The following is a 19,430-nucleotide window of genomic DNA, read 5'->3' on the forward strand; positions in this document are numbered from 1 at the left end:
CATCGTAACTAGAATGAATAAAACGATCATGATACCACAGGCATTGCAATGAAATTCCATTGATTCTCGAACATGGATTATGAAAACCCAAGGTACTCATCGTTTCCAGTGAGACACGTTCAATAGGTGCTCCTTCTTTCAGACTCCAAGCTTCCACGATCCAAGCGCTGCCGCTCAAATAGTGCTGGTTAAAAGATTACCCTAGCCCAATACCTATGGTGTACGCTTTTACATCGTCGATGCATCTCCCGAAAGAACGATCGGTGGTCGTTGACCCGAATACGCGGGGCATTCTCAAGCCTCCAATCTGGTCCACTATTTCCGAACGCGCTATACACGAAAACGACACACGGGCATGCGGGATTCCCGAGAGCGCAGATGGAGCTCGAATTGGATCATTTGCATCTACGATAATTATGGACATGTATATTCGCCCACTTCCATTTTGACGTGTGATTTGATATGGAGAACGGTACGCTAAGGACGTACCTATATAGTGTTTAGAGATGAGGGGCAGGGGCGTGTAAGTGGGCTGGCTGGACAGGAATCCATGGCAACCTCCCGAAACTTTTGTGTTCAAGAATACTCTGCAGTAAAACGAAACCTTTTTTGTTGTCTCACTGGCATTGGCATATCCTACCCTTCTTGTCATACTGTCTAATTTGTCTTATTTCTGTTGTTTGTTCTCTAGAAACCTCCTATACGCAACGCAACATACTCCAACCTTAACCCCTCCATCATTTCTGTGCCCCTCACCAACACCAAAAAAAAACCCCCAAAAAAACAAAAGCACTATCAACGATCCTGCCGTCTTCACAATGCCCATCGCGAACCTCCTCACCGGAAAGACGGCCATCATTACCGGCGGCACCACCGGTATTGGTCGGGCCATCGCCATTGAATATATTCGGCAGGGCGCCAACGTGGTGGTGAACCATCTCGATCTGGAGAAGGACAAGCCGCATCTGGATTCGCTGCTCTCCGAAGCCTCCGAGATCAAGTCGGCGAGCCCATCCGCAGGTACGCTCGACCACCTATCGGGCGACGTGACGGACCCGGAGACGGGCAGGAAGCTCGTGGAGCGCGCGGCGTCCAAGTTCGGCGGCCGCCTCGACATCTGCGTCAGCAACGCGGGCATCTGCCAGTTCGCCGAGTTCCTGACCATGGAGCCGGACCTGTTCGCGCGGACGGTGCGCACGAACCTCGACGGCGCATTCTACGTCGTGCAGGCGGCGGCCCGGCAGATGGCCTCCCAGTCCCCGTCCGGGGGCTCGATCATCGGCATCTCGTCCATCTCGGCGCTCGTCGGCGGCGGCCTGCAGACGCACTACACGCCCACCAAGGCCGGGGTGCTGAGTCTGATGCAGAGCACGGCCGTGGCGCTCGGCAAGTACAAGATCAGGTGCAATGCGCTGCTGCCGGGCACGATCAAGACGCAGTTGAACGACAAGGACCTGGAGGACGACACGAAGCGGGAGTATATGGAGGGTCGTATACCGCTTGGAAGGACGGGTGTCACCAGTGACATGGCTGGGCCGGCGGTATTTTTGGCTTGTGAAGAGCTTAGTGGATACGTGACAGGTGCTCAGTTGTTGGTTGACGGAGGCTTGTTTGTTAATTTGCAATGAGCAGCAACCTCACGTCATGAATTGGCTTCTTTTGATTCCCCCATGATGCAATTGCAGGTTTGTAAGTATTATTTAGTAGGTCGGCAATACATGTCTGGGTGCTAATTGCACTCTTAAATTGATCAGGATTGCAGAACGTCCTGGCGAAATGAAGGAGTTTACGGCGGTTGGGCACAAATATAATCAACAGATGACATTAGTTCTGAGTCAATAACGTGAGGTTGCTTTATCAGTTGTGGCTATGAAATCCTTTTTTAAATCCTCCATCGCAACTTTGCTCTCCGAACAACCCTGCTTGCAACCGTATCTGAGTGATAATTAAGACGCCGCCCAATGAGTTAAACCGTTTATGTCCAATGTTCGACTAAAGAGCGAACATGATGCCGCGCGCTTTTAAAAACAGTGAATGAAAACCTGAGGCGCCAGCTTCTATCATATTTCTATGATTTGTGTAAAAGTCTTCGAAGGAAAGAATAAAATGAAATGAAATGGTATCATCGTAAACACGTAAAGGCTTTGGATATAGTCGTTTAGGTAACAACCAGCTCAAGCGCACGCTCCTCAGAGGGACTGAGCACAGCGCAATCACTGTTGCTCAGAAGCCAATTGGGCAAATCTGTAAGTCTTGGCTTGGGGATCTTGTCGACAGAGTCCAGGGACAACGTCGTCTTGTTTTGCTTCTTTTCCATCTCACGTTTGAGACCAAAGTTGACGGCGTCAAGCACAGAGTTGACAGTGTTACGAGGCTTGTATGCTGGCTCAGTGCCCTCCTGGTAAATACCAGTCTTGACGAGGATGCTATACCAATCGTTTTCAGCCTGGACGTTGTAGTTGTTGGTGCCCCGAATATCGCTCTCAGGAGTGTCACCGACGAAATAGACTGTCTCAGGCGGTGAGTCAAGACCGTGCTCATTCTTACGCCACCGCTTGAGCAGACGAGTCGCAAACTCGAATGTGCCGATCTGAGGCTTGCCAAAAGCGTGGGTGGTCAGGGTCTTACCCTTGGTAACCTCCTTGAATGTGTATTCGACGATACCTCGGAGGGCACCCATGCCTAGACGGGGGTCATCGTGGGCTGCCGACCACAGAACGTCGCTGTGAGAGAAGTAGATGGGTGGACCTTCATCAAAGGTTTCAGACGTGGTGCCGAGACGTCCACCTTTGGACATGGCAACGTCAAGGATAATCTGAAGATCACCAGCCCAGTCGCGGGAGTCTGCGAATACGAAAACAGCATCAATGGTAACGTTACTAAAGTCTCGCTCTCTGGAGTTGGCAAGCTCTTCAGCCGTGAGCTTGCGGAAGGGCGTGGTTGCGCTATTGTGCTTGATAATATCACCAGGAGTGACAACATCTTGGAAGCCGTAAGACTCGGCGACCTGGCGGCACTTTTCACCCTCCCCGCCAACAACTAGAACAGTGCCATACTTGGTTGCCATTTCTGACATTGGAGTATGACCGCAGATGAATTGTGCAGTGGAGATATCAATCTCCATCTGCTTGGACAGATCGCGGCAGCGCTCAGCCTCGGACTTGCCGCCACCATTAGTCAGGAAGATGTACGGACTATTACATGTTAGTATTGATTCACGATAAAGAGCGGTTTGCTAACATACATTTTTATCCCGTATTCGTTCTTTCCGTTGAGGACTTTCATGGCCTCGACAGCTTCTGGAATGGCGCGGCCACCTCGGATGAGTACGCCATCGATATCAAAGGCAAATGCAAAGCTGTCGGCGACGAGGTCGCCAAGTGGAGAGACAGGCTCAGTTGATGGTGTTGAGGGAGTTGCACTCTGAGTCGGGCTCAAAGATGGTGCCGAGCTTCCTGAGAAGGACGGAGCCGAACCCGACGAAGAAGAGGAAGGGGTCTCGGCCGGAGACTCTCCGGTCAATAACTTGTGTGAGAGATCCGAGCGGGCGCTCTCCAGCTCGTCAACAAAGCTGCCACGGTGGAAGGAAGGTCTTCCGGATCCGGTTGGTTCGAGAGACATTTTGATTGGTTGTGTTGTAAGGAACGAACTCGACACGCAGTAAAATCACAAAGAAATGTAGTTGGGAAGAATGCAGAACTGACTCGGTTTGAACCCGGATTCTGGATCTTATTTAAGATTGATGAACTGGAGACGGGCGGACAACATGGGGACAGTCTGGGGGTTCCCATATTTATGTTCCTTTCATGCAGATAGAACTGGGAAACTGTGGGTAGTAAATGTGGACACTCGCTGGCAAATAGTCGAGACAAGTTAACCGTACAATGGCATTTTGCAAAGAGAGGATGTACCTATCCAGACGAGGAGACGGTTTGTGAACGGCGTGGAACCATGGTGGGGCATGAATCAGGTAGCCAAGCCAGGTTGTGTTCGCCGTGCTGCGGTGTCAGTGGTGTGTACCGGTCATGGAATGAAAACATGGTACGCTCATAAACAGAGTAATGGAGGAATACGCATGGCGACGTCGACTGTGGATTCAGGGTCCTTGTCAGCCAGGTATTGTTGCAGCCTTTAATAAGCAAGAGGCAGGCCAGCGGAATGCTTCTGACCAATGAGGCATGCACCTTGTCTATCTGCCGTCAGTCATCACCCGTCATAGCAACCATCTAATGCATGGTTTGCCTAACTTAGTTTGTCGCTATCTTCGCTTGCCAATCAATGTAAGGGGTCCCCGAAGGCCCGACCAGTACTCGCTCAAGAGAATGAGTCGGCAAGCCGTAGGATGACTGCATAGCCTGGATTGGTATTGATCAGAGGAGTGCTTTCTGGCGTAACACGTCTTGGCACCTTTACCCATCATCCAACGTCCTTCAGACCCGTTTTTCACATGCCCGCTGTTCACAGCGATCCATATTGTTGCAGCAACAGGAGACTGACAGCACTGAGAATTGGGCTTTTCTCTCCATATGATCTACGATCTTGCGAATAATGCTGGGGAATTAAAGTTGGAGATAGTGGCCACATGGCAAAGATACACAGTTCCATTTCCCCAGCCGGCGGAATGGTTAGCATATCCATCGCGTGTTGCTCAAAGACTACGATGACGCCAGATTTAATGTTTTTTTTTTCTCTGGTCGGTGCGGAAAAAAAATTTGTCTCTACTTCTATTAATTTCAGGGGACCTTTTCTTGCCAATGAGGCCCTTCGTGAAAATCACGCCAGTCAATATCGATGCTTGTTCTCCGTCCTGCAGCATCGGAAGTATCAAAAGCTGAGAAGCGACAATGACGTCAAGCGTTCCTGAAAAGCGGGAACTGGTGGGGCTCTCAAGCACTCTAGCTTGCGTCTAGGTGCGTCTAGCTTGCATCTTCGAGACTCTTGGGCCTGTACAGCCCCTCAACCCCTCAACCCCTCTATCGATATGGCCCCCTGCCCCTCGAGACTTGTCGATGCATAACCGCCATTGCACAAGGCTTTTATTCGGTACACATTGTTGACTTGCCGGCATATTATTTACTTTGGAGACATGAGAAAGTGTTTGCTATCTGAAGTCAGGCATTAGCTTTCAACCAGACGATTTATGAGCTTCGACTCAATCTCAGTCCAAGCGCGCAAGACCTGTTTGTGCGTTCGTTCAGCAGATGGCCGGGCACCCGTCGCGTACCCTCCTTTAGAAAATCAATTTGGTGCGAGAAAGTAGAGGGATGTATTGAGGCTCATGACCCTAGACTAGTTCGGATGTTGCACCCCTTTGTGGTGCAGCTTCGAGGCTGCGTATTGTCTCACCGCAAACTGCCTTACACGTCGATCTATGTTTCGGCAATCTATTGTCTTCCCACAATCCGTTGTCAAGGATCAACACCCGGTTACTTTTATCTTGACTCGACAAATACCATCACTAGCTAGTAGCGCCCGTAGTCTGTTTCAAAACGAGGTTGACGGTTACGGACAAATGGCTAGAACTGGGGAGTTATAAACTCGATGAGATCAAGTCGGATTGTTCTAATGACTTTGAGTGCTACTGTGTGCCGTGAGGTATAGCGCAGATCCTCGATGTTATGAGCGGACTGGCAATTCATCTGGGCTATTCGCGGGTCAATCTGGCTGCATGGCGGCTCAACGAGACTGATGTTGTCGCATTATCGGTTTATTCGGTGCAACAGGATGTTAACGGACACTGTAAGACTCCAGTCCACAAACGAAGTCAGGTATGATGACGCCGGCCTACATCATCACAACAATAGTGAAAGCCTGGGCACCTGTAAGGGTGAGAAGATAATCTCCAGCCACTCAGATCACTCGACAAACGTTAGAAGCATGTGATATCTTGAGAGTTTCTACTCAATGACGGCCATAGTACAGCCGCCGAATGGCAAGTGGGTAATGCGTCTAATATGTAAGACCTGGGACCGTTGCCGCCTAAGTACATAGCGAACAACGGATTGCTGCCAGAACCAAATCATTCTTCCACGAAAAAATCCGCCGGAATGCCCTCCATGGATGAGCTATGAAAGCACGGTTCTTCCAATCATTGTAAGGCTTGTGCCACATGCAGTTGACAGAATTTTATCCCGCAGAGCAGCCACTTTCCCGAATAAGGGTTCGATCACCATTGCAGCTTCAAACCATGCTCAACGTCACTCCTTTCGTTTCCGAGGATTGCAGCACGAATTGATCTATCACTGCCCGTGCTTAATGCTTATACAGCGCAATCTATGTCCTGACAGCGGTAAGCACCATTGCTACGTGGGTTAGGGCAGTAGTAATACTTTAGCGCTACCAGGAATAGTGAAGATTACGAAGGTGTTACCAAGTGCCATCGGGCCTTTTCTTGACGTGTGGCTCGAGAGCGGCCACCTATCGAAACATCGGCACGTAGTAGCGGTGGTGATATCATTTAGCATTTTGATTCCGATGTAGTTGGATCGAGGTTCTCAAATTTGTGAGTCAATTGTTTATCGAGATCTAACACGCAAGAACCTGATCCACCATGACAAGGTCTGCAAATGCGTACACCCGTTCAGAGGCAGGTGCAACAACAGTCGGGTAGCACGGTCTTGCAGGCTCATTCAGTATCCCCTGCATTCAGAAAGATTTTGAGTACTTTTCATGGGGAACAGTATCAAACAGGTTTGGTATACAGGGGGAAATCGAAATACTGCGAGCACGGGAAGCTCACAACAGGCGGCGACAAGGTTGGTCCTCTAAGATGATCTGATTGCTGCACCTAAGCGATCTCGTCATGCAGCTGACATACAGTCGCGAACTGTGCACACTCTATTTTATGCTGTTTTGGTCAATTGGTAACAAGCACAGCTAAAGCGACGGATACAGGTACTCTCAGATTTCAGTCTGCTGAGTTGGAATTCAGGCATAATTTTCAAGCCTAAATCATGCGGGACCGTGGTCCGCTCGATTAGACCGTCTAAAGGAACATCGAGTCCATGAAGGTGAAGATCGCGGTTGTAGCCATTCGTAGCCGCTGACCTAGAACGCCCAGCACCCAGTCTATGCTCCACTAACAAAACAAATGCCATCATCGTCTAGCTTACTAAGGAGTTCGAGCCCGACAGAATGGCGTCAACGGCCGTTCGTCCACTATCTCATGTTCCCGTTGGCCCGTCGTCTCTAGATAATGCAAGTCAATGTGGGACACTTTTAGGGCTGCCAGAATATCGGGGCCGGACCCGGTAGAACTTGCGGGTATCACAATAAACAACCCACCGGCCGCGGTTAGACAGTGGACCTTGTGAGACCACCTCCTGGCCTCTGTACAACGTCCGCCGGCCGCCAGCCGGTATCGTGGGACAGCAGATATATTGACGACATCCCCCCCGTCTTGTCCGAGCATTCTGTGGGCCGGTGAGAGATCGAGATCAGTCCCCCTTCACACCGGCAACAAACTCGGTCAATCGAGATCATGAGACACAGCCCTCTTCAGATCGACATCTCACATAGCCATGCTGTTAACAATCCACAACGAGCCGTCCCCCCGTAGTTCTCTAAGCGTCACGCCTGCCGTACTGGCGTGTAACTCCTGGCATTCTCCCACCAAATGCACTCCACTACAATCTGCTTTTCCAGGAATGTAGTGGATCCGCCTACATTGAGACCATATCTAGTCCAAGGCATAGTCGAGCCATCCTGCTTGCATACATATGATCAACGGTTTTCAATATGGGGCACGTTGTGTGAGAGTTGTGCCAGTGGAAACACAGTGCTACTCTCAGTGTCAGTACATCCCGAGTTCACTTTTAGGAGTGATACAATCCTGATTTGATAATCTGTCATTGTCACGTCAATTTGTGTCTCGCATGTCTTTCATGCCAACTTACCCTTAAGACAACATGCAGATACCTTTTATCCTTTTTTCTTCTACTTCCTTTTTCTTTTTCTTATTGAATCTATGAAGCTACAGTCGCTTGTATGAGCGGATTCTATGGAAGTTATTGAGCTTGATCAATGCGAAGCTGTCACGAGTTTCATAGCCTTAGGTCGTCGACGACAACCTCTCGGTCCTCGTTGGCTCGTTGGCCCATGGCCTCGGTCCATAACATAACATTTCTGTAAAATCCCAAAACTTTCTTGCAAGACCAGAGCTACGAATCAGTATTCTAAGTTAACCGCCATGCTGTATACATGACATTAGAACCATGCAGACCCGTGACGCTTCTTCAAAGCTGCTATTGATTCTAGCGTGTCTGTTGGGAGAGCAGCTTGAAACAGGGGACACACCATCAAACACGGTGTTTTAGGCCATGGGGAATAAACACGAGCAAATACTTGATGAACGGAAAAATTTTCATGCACACGTTATGTGAGATTGATTGCGTTGAGTAACTATCAAACAAACCCTTGAACTCCAAATGCCATGTGAGATGTGTCTTGTATGCGCATCCGCCAAAGTGGGCAGTTTTCTCAAAGTGCGTGTAGGTTCGCGAAGCAGTCAAATGAATACATATACAGCAACGAAGATGTCACGCTAGAACGCAATGATACAGCCTCGAGGATATGACTGGCCCATCTCGGTTAGTGGGAAATATGCGCTGGTTTCAAAACCACAGCAGCTTATGCCTTGCCATCCTGGATCCATGGCAATGGGTAGGTTCCGACCCAGTCAGCAACCTCGGAACGCAACTGGACGATCTCCGAGTCATCCTCACCGCCACCAAGGTGGTCAAAGAAGAACTTGAGCTTGTACTTGTCACCCTTCTCCTCGGCAGCCTTGCGGGCAGCCTTGTCAACCCTGGCCGCAATTGTCACGGCACGGTCGACAATGTCAGCTACACGAACAAAGTCATCCTGGTTGAAGCCACGGGTAGTCATGGCAGGGGTACCCATCCGCAGACCACCAGGGACCATGGCTGACTTGTCACCTGGGACGGTGTTCTTGTTGCTGGCTACGCCGACAAGTTCCAGGACACGCTCAACTCTGGCACCATCGACTTGCTGAGGCTTGAGATCGACCAAGACAAGGTGGTTGTCTGTACCACCACTGACGACGGTGTATCCGAGACCGCCGCTGTTCTTCGGCTCACTAAGGCGCTTGGCAAATGCTTGAGCGTTGGCGAGGACTTGCTCCTGGTAGGCGCGGAATTCAGGCGCCTGAGCCTGCTTCAAGGCCACCGAGAGTGCCGTGATGGTGTGGTTGTGCGGCCCACCTTGGTGGCCGGGGAACACGGAGGCGTTGATCGGGCCCTCGAGGTCGTACATAACCTCCTCCTTCTTCTTGTTGACAGACCGCACACCCTTGCGGTAGAAGATCATGGCACCGCGTGGGCCACGTAGACTCTTGTGCGTAGTAGTTGTTACGATGTCGGCGTAGTTGAAGGGACTTGGGAGAACCTTGGCAGCGACCATGCCAGAGATATGAGCCATGTCTGCTACCAGATATGCGCCGACCTTGGTAGCTGTGTCCCTCATGGCCTTGTAGTCGATGAAGCGGCTGTAGGCACTGGTTCCTGCCACGATAACCTTTGGTCTGTATATCTGGGCCAGTTCATCCAGCTTCTCGTAATCGATCAGGCCGGTTTTCTCGTCTAGCCGGTAGGGGACGGTCTCGAAGTACTTGGAGATTGCTGAAATCTTCTTGGTGGGTGTCTGGTATCCGTGCGACAAGTGGCCGCCGTGGGGCAAGTCCAAACCCATCAGTCTGTCGTGTGTGTTCATGACAGCCGAGTATACGTATAGGTTTGCTGGGGCGCCGGAGAGAGCTGTTTGTAGGCACGAGCATTCAGTCAGACATGTTCCTCGTATCGTTAAGCGTAAAATCGCACTCACGCTGCACGTTGACCCCCCACTCCTTCTCGCTGAGACCAAAGGTCTCGAGTGCTCGTTGTTGACACAGTCGCTCGGACTGGTCAATGAACTCGTTACCGGCATAATATCTGGCACCTGGATACCCCTCCGAGTACTTGTCTGTTCATGGCTATCAGCAATGCTCCTTTGTAGCTGGAAAGACATATCGTGGTCGCACTTTGCATAACACTGCCTAAGGCATCGAGGACGGCCTGGGAGGTGAAGTTTTCCGAGGGGATGAGGTTGATGGAATGTTTTTGACGCTTCTTCTCCTTCTCGATGATATCGAAGACGGCGGGATCGGCCTCGCGCAGATGAGCAGACAACAACTTTTGAGCAACATCAGTATCAGCACGACCAGGGTTGAGTCCAGTGTCAGCAGAAGCGGAGGTAGATTCAGGTCGTACACTTTGCTGCCCTTCGAGTGAGGCGGCCGACGATGACTGGGCCCTGCGAGCACCGGCCTGAAGACGGATTACCGACGTCGTCGGCGGCGCCCATCTCGGCAGGGTGCGGAGAGCACGCGAAGTGCCTCGGAGAGTGGCAAGAGACATGGCTATCTGCAGAGAGGGGGGCTAGAGTCAGCTACCTATGCTATGCTATGGGACGGATGGATTGACACAGTTTTCTCGAGAGAGGAAGGCGGGCTTGGGGGTATAGAAACATCTGAGATGCATGACTTACAGTCCTCTTATCTTATCTGTGCTTCCATCTCGGGTCGAGCCGTGCAAAAAAATGAAACAGTCTAACACCAATTGCTAATGGCAATAGCGAAGTCGGTGGGTGAGTCGTGCTGGATGGAGTCGGTTTGTGTCGCCGTCACCAATTCAGTTGTTTGCTAAGCCGGCTAAGCCCCGCCAATAGCCAGCCACGCTTCCTTCACCTTGTCCCGTCGACTCTCACTGTTCACCTCGCGAACCATGTCAGCTCGAGCTCCCTGGCAAGGAGACCGGCCTATCATATCAGTCTTACCCCCATCGGTGACCCCATTGGTGACCCCATTGGTGACCCCCGTCGAACTGCTGCGGGGGTTCCTAGCAACGAACGGGTCGGTTGAGCTCCCGATTCCATTCTGAATGTGTGAACCAGCCCGGCAGCTGCCGTCACGTGGCGACAAGCCAGAGAGGTGCCCACAAAATCTAGAAGAGCTCTCTTTCGTTGGGCTCCACAGACTGCCCGATCACTGCGCTTTCTTTGCACACCAGAACATCGATACAACTCTTCGCCCCCATTCTGACCATTTGACAAGGCCAGCATCCTCATCTGTTCGGTTCCTTGTGCATCCCAGGTCGCAGGACGTCAATTCATAGCTGTACAAACCTACATTGTTCAGAGTTGAAAAATAAATAAATAAACAAACGCCTGGCAACACCTTACTACCACTACTACTACGACTCGGCTCGGCTCGGCTCAGCCCATGGTCTTGTTCGATCATTTCGTGACGTGAAGTTTCTTTGATGCATGACGATTGTTCAATGCGCCGTCTATATAACTACTTTGTCCTGTCGAACATGTGCCCTTGATCTTTGGCTGTCAGATATTGTGCCGCCTACTGAGCACTTGCTGGTTTCATACTGAGAAGCACAGCTAATGTTCCTGGCCCACACTGAGAATGCGATAAATCAGCAGTTGACCACCCGCAACCATTTCGTGTCAGAATATGACCTCGCTTACTGCGAGTGGCATCAGTCATAAATCGACCCGAGCATATAAAGGAACAGACAAGACTACCCCATAGTCATAGGTGTGTCAACTCTGACGTGTCTGGCTTGCCTTCAATGCTACCTACATGCATATAAGTAGCCCTCCTAGACTTCGAGCTCCCAATGGCCATCCTATGAAGAGAACACACCTCGACCGGTGATATATGGGTCGAGACTGGCATACTGGGTTTGATCAGACTACTCTATCCGTCAGCTTGGATTTGGACTTACCGGGCTGGATGGGGGCCTTGTGCTCCCGTAGTCATCATTCCAATCTCTACAGGTAACGGTGAGCAGAACAATCGGAACGGGCCCGCCTTCCACCAACCCATCTGTTGCGGGAAATTCTCCGTCGGGGAGCGACAATGTATGGTCATACGCGCTCGGTCTCTTCAAGTCTCGATTAAAGTGTTGACGGGAGTGGTGAGAGCGCCCGTCAAGAAAGGCAAGGCAGGAAGCGAACCTGTCGACGCCTCACAAAAAGCTAAAGGTGGGGTCTGCATATGCGTGTTCTATCCATTGTCGCCACTCATGCATATATGAACCGACGCCCCTACCCACAACCCATGACGAAGTCGGCATATGAGCGGAGTAGAGCCTGCCTAGAGTCGGTGGCTATTGGAAGGCTCAAGATACAGACGGCGTCAAGAAGAAGGGTGTGCTCCAAGTTGCCCAAGGCTGTATCTCAGACCGTGGTGTCCCGTGGACCATCTTGACTTGGAGAATACCTCTCGCCCGCCTTGAAGTTGGTATCGCCTTGATCAGTGTACCTCTGCATGTCCAGAATACTAGCTTACGTGGTTACAGGTGGAGATTGTATTGTTCAGCCTTACAAATTCTGCAACTACTACAAGCGAAAAGTCACCTCGTGGTTGCAGGCGGGCAGAGTTCCAATTACAGTTCCCATTCTCGCCCCCATCGTCGCCCCCATAGCCGCCCCCAATATGCTACTAGACCTCGTCTCTAGTTCGAAATAGCCCCAAGAAATTGTCTAAAAGTAGAATCGATATTGCTGTGATATACAAGCCTTTGGAGCCACAAGTCCTACAAAAATGGGGGCCGGTGTCGCAAAAAGGTATATCAGACATGTTTGCCAGCTTCACCCCTCGTTCTGTTTCTCTGGCCTGATGAAAGAAATGCCGTATAATTTCAAATCTACCGGATCAATCATCACTCAATATCTCCTCGCCTTAAGTGCCTTTTTTTTCCCTCCTTCTGGGCTGCCTCCTAATCTCCGCACTCTTACTGACCGGGCGTTCTTCAATATTTTTCCAAAAGATTTTTGGCTCGCCACTGCAGCAACATTGATAGGAGAGGAACGAATGGCGACGAGCGATGTGCCTTGAGGCCGTTACATACTGTGCAGGCTTTGAGGCAACTTTCCCTGCTGAATTTGGAAAGTAAACTATCGAACCACCGCATCTATCATCGTGGCCCCTAAGGCGCAAGAAACGAGGCAACCGGTTCGGGCCGCGAAACACTTTCCCTGAGATTTTCAGGCAAGAACATGACTATACTATATGAAGGGAAAATAATCATCTGCATTGCAGTTGACTATGCGGCCTGTGAGCCTGCATTCCGCAAATTCGGTGTAGCGGCTGGTGCCCTGTGGTCCTTTTATCCTGCAGGGTATTCCAACAGCGGACTGCTGTCAGCGTACTATGAGGTTTAAAAGAAGCTGATATGGGTTCATCGGCGGCGTAATATGAGAAAGGAAATGCTTCCAGATCTGAATTGCGTTAATACCGTGCTGCGCATGTGAATCTGAGGCGAAAATGAATAACTCTTTCCATAACGTCTCCCAGGCTTCGATGCACTTTGGTGCTGGACGCCCCGGCATGATTACTAGTTCCAGCAATTTACTCTCAGATCGAAGTATGACATACCCGTACCCTGGGACTTCGTACACTTCTCCGCCACCAATCAAAATTGTGGCCGGATCGGAACTAACCGACAGCAACACCGTCTCAAGTCCGAAGAAGCCATGCCAGTAAGATAGCTATTATGTTTATATTCCCGGGAGATTTATCTAACCATTACAGATTCTTGACAAACGTCGTCGATGAATGCCACGCTAGTCGCTTCTATGCTCTCATACTGGAGTTCTACTTCGTGACCACTGAGAAACAGTGCGATGATGACGTCTTGTGTCCTATGCGAGGCTGTCGCCGCCCTTTCGCGAACGCCATAGAAATGGTCAAGCACCTAAAAGAGTGCGCATACATCGATAAAGGTCGCTACATTTGCCCTTGCTGCAACGAGCTCGAGAAGTTCAGAACGAATTGGAATAAAAGGTGTTCTTGGAACAGGACGAAATTCAGCTTGAAATTCCAGAAAGGACTACAAGCCCCGGCCAAGCTTTTTCGCCTACTGAGAAATAAGCCGATCGAATGTCCAAACTGTCGTCATCCGTTGCAAGAAAATTCAGAGCCTGATGCCCCGGCCTATTGTGACGAAACACCATATAACCCGGACGAGCATGTTTTGAGCGGGGACGACGTACTGCCGCCTTTTAAACCGGACATCGATCACGGATACCAGACGTTCGATCTGTTACCACCAAGCAAAGTGCAACTGGATTATGTCTCCGAACTGGATGCGCCATCCGGTTTGTCCGAATTTCCCACTGATACACCGATGTATGAGATGGACTCGGGTCAGAACGTCGGGATGGCCTTCCCCGGCACAAACCCAATTGAGCATTCCAGCGGACTCTCTGACTTCATTACTGATCTAGTGGATGCGTCTGTCAATACTTCGTCGTTCTCAAATTCATTTAATACATCTCCAAATGCTGTATCTCCACCATCGACAGTACAGGACTCATGCAGCTCCACAGAGGTTTCGCCGACTTCCTCTGAAGGATCGGCCAGTCAAAAGACCAGCGGCAGATTGTTAAGATACAATCAACCACGTAGACGACTTCCTGGTGATGTACCCTTGTGTCCTACACAGCAAGTCAACACCGCTCCAATGCTTGTCCGGAACTCTTATAACACATATCAAACGGGACCAGTCAGCTTACCGTCCGCCGATGACCAAGCACGAGTCGTCGCAGGTAGTTCGAGCTACACTACCGGCCTTCAACACTCAAACAGGTTGACTGTGCATACTGATTTCAGACATTCAGACGCCTGGCCTTTTGGTGTCCAGTCAACCGAGGCCGCTCGCATCAGCCTGCCGGCCCAGACTCTACCCAGTGATCTTGGCGATTACAGGCATCTGATCGACAGTCTGGCTTCTCTACCAGGCCACCCACAGCCGACGGCACTTTTTCGACCGTCATACCAATCAGACACGTCTCGCACAGCCTCGGACATACATGCAGAGGAGTTGTCAGACGACGAGCTCGTCTGCCCTGAACCTGACTGCCCATACAAGCCCACCGGGAAGACCGAAAATCTCGCCGCGTACCTGAGCAAGCATATCAAGACTCACAAAGACAAGAAGATCAAGTGCCTAGTGTGCGACAAAGAGTTCACCCGGCACGACAACATGACGATTCATCTCAGAAGAGACCACGCAGATCACCAGATGCCCAAGAAACGTCCTGTCGGCGTCGGTAGCGGCGACTTGCAACATGGTGCCCCGAGGAAGAGGACATTACGATCGACGTGACTTGTGTGACGTCCATTCATGTTGAGGTCAAGACGTATGCGGGGTTGGCGTCTAGGTGAGGCAGAACGTATCCTGCAAACCTGTAGGAAAGTCTTTGTTGGCCGGGTTCCTATGTTCCGTGGAGGGTCATTTTCCCCTGAAATGTCTTTCGAGATTCCTCTTTCTGGCTCTCTCATGATTTCATCCAATGACGTTTTCCTAGTCTGGACTGTGGGCTTTCTTTCCTACTGAATTGGCGGTATATCTCTCATATAATGATATCAACACTAGGCAACTTGCAAACACTCACAAAGCATTCGTGTGATCATGATGTGACGGAATAATGTAGTGTAAACGAAATAAATCATGTGACGTCCAGACCAGCATTGAAATTTCCGACTCATAGGTCGTCCGCAAATTTGTTCTGTCCCGATTCGCTGATTGCCTGCCAAAATCAGCATCGTGTAAAACATCCGTCGACCTCACCATCGCAAGTCGACCAAAGAATTCTCGCCACTCGAGCAAGACTACCACTACGATATCAAATCTCAGGGTTAGGAATGCTGCAGGTTGATTCTGTCGTAGACTGGAGGCCACGATGACACATGTAAACCAAGCAGTGGGCCCAGGGAGGCAGGACGCCACCTGTGCGGGAAGAGAAAACACGGCGGCGTGTTGACGTCGCCGTATGTCCTGGCACGGCCGTATCGCAGGAAAAAGGGTCTTACAGCCCAGGTCTGTCCGGCTCTGGATTTCTAGATGCCTGCTTGGTCGTAAGGGTGGATCATCGAGCTCCACCCTGTTTTAGAGACACTCAGCAGCGCAGCAAGACCGCTTGCACCTTTCGCCGAAGGCAGTTCTGGCCTTGACAGGGTCGGCACCTTCAACCCTTTTGATTGTGGCTTTATAATTGGTGGGCTCACGGCACCTGGGACCTTTGTTCTTGTGCGCCTTTCGCGGTGTAGTGGCAGGAAGGGAATCCGCCAGCCCTGCCCGGCTGGCGTCGAAACACCCCGTGCGCCCACAGGGTGAGAGGTCCAGCCTGTTGGTCGCCTCGAGATACTCAGACAAGGGCGGATGTAGGGTCATCGTCCATCGTAGATGAGATCACACAAGTTGATCGGCCTGGCGGGACGAGGCACAACGGGGATTACGATCAGCTCGGATTTCTCACCCTACGGGCTTCTTCACCGTGGTCGCGAAAAGATAAAAGCGGCTCATCTCCCTAGTTATGAAAAGTTGTTCTCGTCATCAATATCAAATCCACGCCTTGACTCCATATCAAAACCTCTTGACGATTATCGCCCCTTCGGAAAACCCACAAACTTATCGCATCGCACTTCCAGTGGCCTACGAACCTCTAACCCCATAACATACACCGTTGATCATGGCTAAGCAGAGGTAGGCATCCCGTATTTGATCGGTTTGCATTGCATGAATACTGACTGAAGCAACACAGCTCCAAGAACAAGAAGTCCTCATCCTCCAAGAAACAAGACAAGAAGAGTTCGAGCTCGCAGTCCTCTGAATGGACACAACAATACATGATGGACCCGCAGACACATGAGATGGTCGCTGTTGGCCTGCCGTCTGGCCGGAGCGATGGCCAGGACATGGTGCAGGAATGGGACCGGAGCTGGGAGGCGGCACGAACGGAGTAGATCTGCCTTAGGAAGAACCATTGTTGGCAATGTTGAGTCACTTGGGTTTGAAGGGTTGAATCGACTTGGTTACTTATGGAGTACTGTCTTGATATTGGAGCCGGTATAGGGTGCATGTGGTGGCGTACAACATCACAACAAGACGAGAGGTGGATGATAATCAATATTCAATTCATAAAGTCGTCCATTTCCCCCAACTACCATGCTCGCGCTTCATCTCTTGTGTGCATGCTTACAAGCCCATTAAACCTGGGGTATCACATTTAAAAAGTCGTCAGTTTGGGGCTGCCCTCACAAGCCGGCAGCGAGAACTTGGTCTCAATGAAGACCTTCTGGATGCCGTCCTTCTGGCTCTCAAATGCGTAGTAGACCTTGTCGATATCTTCGATTCTGTAACGGTGGGAGACCATTTGAAGAGGGTCGAGGTCGCCAGTCTTGATCTGCTCCATCAAATCTTCCCAGTACTTGTGTACAGGTGCCTGACCATTACCAATGAGGCGAACACCACGCTCCATCAATGAACCGATGTTGAAGTGGTTGGTCTGTATTATGATAGTCAGCATTCGATGTCCATGGATAGCCAACGGTAAAGGCTGCATTGGGAGGGCCATCAAGGGACTCGCATGACGACATCGCGGCAACCCGATGCAGGGGATGGATGAGATGAGAACTTACGTATCCGACATAAATACCGGTAATACCGCATCTGCCGAAATTCCTGACACCCTCAATCATCTCATTCAGGATCTCGCTCGTGTCGGTCTCGGCGCCGACTTGCATCTCCAGCCAGTGCAACCAACCCTTGGCATACTCTCCAGCGGCACACTCAAGGGCAACGTCGGGGCCACGGCCACCGCACATCTCTTTTAATTTCGAAACAACGGTCTCCTTGTTCGTGACGCCAAAGCTGAGCTTCTTGTAGTCAATCGACTCGAACTTGTCCTGGTGTCGGGCGGGCCACTTGTCTTTAATGGTCGTGAGTCTGGGCTCGGTGTCGACGAAGATGATCTTGCTTGCGCCGGCGTTGGCAGCGAACACACCCGCCATCTGCCCGATGGGACCGGCTCCGAAGATGGCGACCTCGTCGCCCTTGTAGATGGCCGTGTCGTGGGCACAGTTGTAACTTGTGGGGAGGACATCGCTGAGGTACAGGGCCTTCTCATCCGGGACGCCGTCGGGAATCTCCAGCAGGTTCACGTCGCCCAGGGGAACCCTGACGTACTCGGCCTGGCCACCGGCGAAACCGCCAACGAAATGGCTGTAGCCGAACATACCGGCGGTCTGAGTGCCGTACATGCTCTTGTGGGTCTGGTTGGCATTCGTCTTCTCGCACTGCGAGCTCAGCTTCTGCTTGCAGAAGAAGCAATCTCCACATGCGATCTGAAAACTGGCCACATATCTCTTTCCCTTCTGACACTTGGTGACGGCCGAGCCGACCTCGTCCACGATACCGCAGAACTCGTGTCCCAGGATATCACCCTTGTTGAGCTGAACGACGGAACCGTGGAGAAGGTGGAGATCAGATCCGCACACGGTGCTGCCGGTGACCTTCAGAATCACATCGCCGTCCTCGACGATTTTGGGTCGGGGAACGTCGTGGACCTCGACCTTGTTCTTGCCCATCCACACGAGTGCCTTCATGGTGTGCGAAGGGTCGCCGGTCTTGCTGTACTCGGAGATGTCTTGCTGTATGATGGAGCCTCCCTTCTCGTGGCCAATGGCCTTCTCAGCCGCGTAGGCTGCTTGTGACGTGGCCATGGTTGCGTGTTTTCTTATTTAGTTTTGTTGGTATGTTATATGCTTTACTGTATTACTCGGTGTTCGTTCAGCGTTGTTGAGTATAGTCGTTCGGTGATACCAGACAGAGGCCCAGATGTGGTCTGCGTGTTGCTTTTATCGTCAACAAGTAAGTGGCCCTCGAGCGCATGGCGGGGCCGCATCTTTATGCTTAAAGAAGGTTCGCATGGCATGACATAGCATCACGTAACGAACACGAAAGGCCCAGTACCCCGCGATGCTACCGAATGGGGGAATTGCAATGCGCACATGGTTCGGGTTTGCGGATATATGTATGACGTCGAACCAAACATTGCTGTTGTCGCGCATGCTATTCTTACGTCATGACTTCAACATCCAGCTCGGCAGGCGTACCGAGACCGTTGACAGGGAGAAGCAGGGGTGTATTAAATCCTAACTCCGACAAATCTTCTCTTCAACTGCTCATTGGGTTACATGGTGTAGAATATGGATGAGAGAAGTGGTATCATGGGCAGATCGGCAGTCGTCTGAAGTCATCGGCGCGGCATTGACGGATGAGGCTCACGGCCAAAAAGAAATTAACACTTGCATGAGCTAGGAGCTTTAGTGGGGTGGCCCACATTCATCATGATTGGCCGAATATAGTCCCGGATTTCCATTTCGGTCAACTAGTTGTGAATCACGTATCGCTGAGACCGCAACTTATAAGCTGTAGTTTTCATAAGCTGTAGCAGTTCGAGAGGACTTCGCAAAACGGGTATGAATGAAAGAAAAAGAAAAAACTTTTGATATGGCAAAACCATTATGATATTAGTTTGAGTTATGCTGTTTGAAATCAGTAGCCATATGAAGT

The 19,430-nt window shown here is 50.9% G+C and overlaps 5 protein-coding genes across 5 annotated transcripts; 2 read left to right on the forward strand and 3 right to left on the reverse strand.

Moving 5' to 3' along the window:
* The first annotated feature begins 409 nt into the window (after positions 1 to 409).
* Positions 410 to 1,826, forward strand: BKA67DRAFT_566754 (short chain dehydrogenase). The gene has a single exon (XM_046102921.1). It carries the CDS (start codon positions 819 to 821, stop codon positions 1,626 to 1,628), a length of 810 nt encoding a protein of 269 aa, XP_045956787.1. The 5' UTR covers positions 410 to 818; the 3' UTR covers positions 1,629 to 1,826.
* Positions 1,827 to 2,158: 332 nt separating this feature from the next.
* On the reverse strand, positions 2,159 to 3,621 carry BKA67DRAFT_592865 (HAD-like domain-containing protein; the record flags this gene model as incomplete). The annotated part of the gene is made up of 3 exons (XM_046104874.1): positions 2,159 to 2,252; positions 2,292 to 3,194; positions 3,245 to 3,621. 3 exons carry the CDS (start codon positions 3,619 to 3,621, stop codon positions 2,159 to 2,161), a joined length of 1,374 nt encoding a protein of 457 aa, XP_045956788.1.
* A 5,007-nt stretch (positions 3,622 to 8,628) lies between these two features.
* BKA67DRAFT_518481 (serine hydroxymethyltransferase-domain-containing protein) lies at positions 8,629 to 10,412 on the reverse strand (the record flags this gene model as incomplete). Its single annotated transcript, XM_046098011.1, has 4 exons — positions 8,629 to 9,773; positions 9,841 to 9,978; positions 10,037 to 10,187; positions 10,266 to 10,412. 4 exons carry the CDS (start codon positions 10,410 to 10,412, stop codon positions 8,629 to 8,631), a joined length of 1,581 nt encoding a protein of 526 aa, XP_045956789.1.
* Positions 10,413 to 13,160: 2,748 nt separating this feature from the next.
* Positions 13,161 to 15,322, forward strand: BKA67DRAFT_292598 (uncharacterized protein). Its single transcript, XM_046096021.1, has 2 exons — positions 13,161 to 13,551; positions 13,604 to 15,322. The coding sequence occupies exons 1-2, from the start codon at positions 13,337 to 13,339 to the stop codon at positions 15,177 to 15,179; spliced, it is 1,791 nt and encodes a 596-aa protein (XP_045956790.1). The 5' UTR covers positions 13,161 to 13,336; the 3' UTR covers positions 15,180 to 15,322.
* A 1,342-nt stretch (positions 15,323 to 16,664) lies between these two features.
* Positions 16,665 to 18,866, reverse strand: BKA67DRAFT_292680 (chaperonin 10-like protein). Its single transcript, XM_046096022.1, has 2 exons — positions 17,495 to 18,866; positions 16,665 to 17,361 (listed from the first exon to the last, which is right to left on the reverse strand). The coding sequence occupies exons 1-2, from the start codon at positions 18,575 to 18,577 to the stop codon at positions 17,083 to 17,085; spliced, it is 1,362 nt and encodes a 453-aa protein (XP_045956791.1). The 5' UTR covers positions 18,578 to 18,866; the 3' UTR covers positions 16,665 to 17,082.
* Positions 18,867 to 19,430: the final 564 nt, after the last annotated feature.

This window comes from Truncatella angustata (genome assembly GCF_020726525.1).
Source record: "Truncatella angustata strain MPI-SDFR-AT-0073 chromosome Unknown BKA67scaffold_5, whole genome shotgun sequence".
Classification (NCBI taxonomy): Eukaryota; Fungi; Ascomycota; class Sordariomycetes; order Amphisphaeriales; family Sporocadaceae; genus Truncatella; species Truncatella angustata.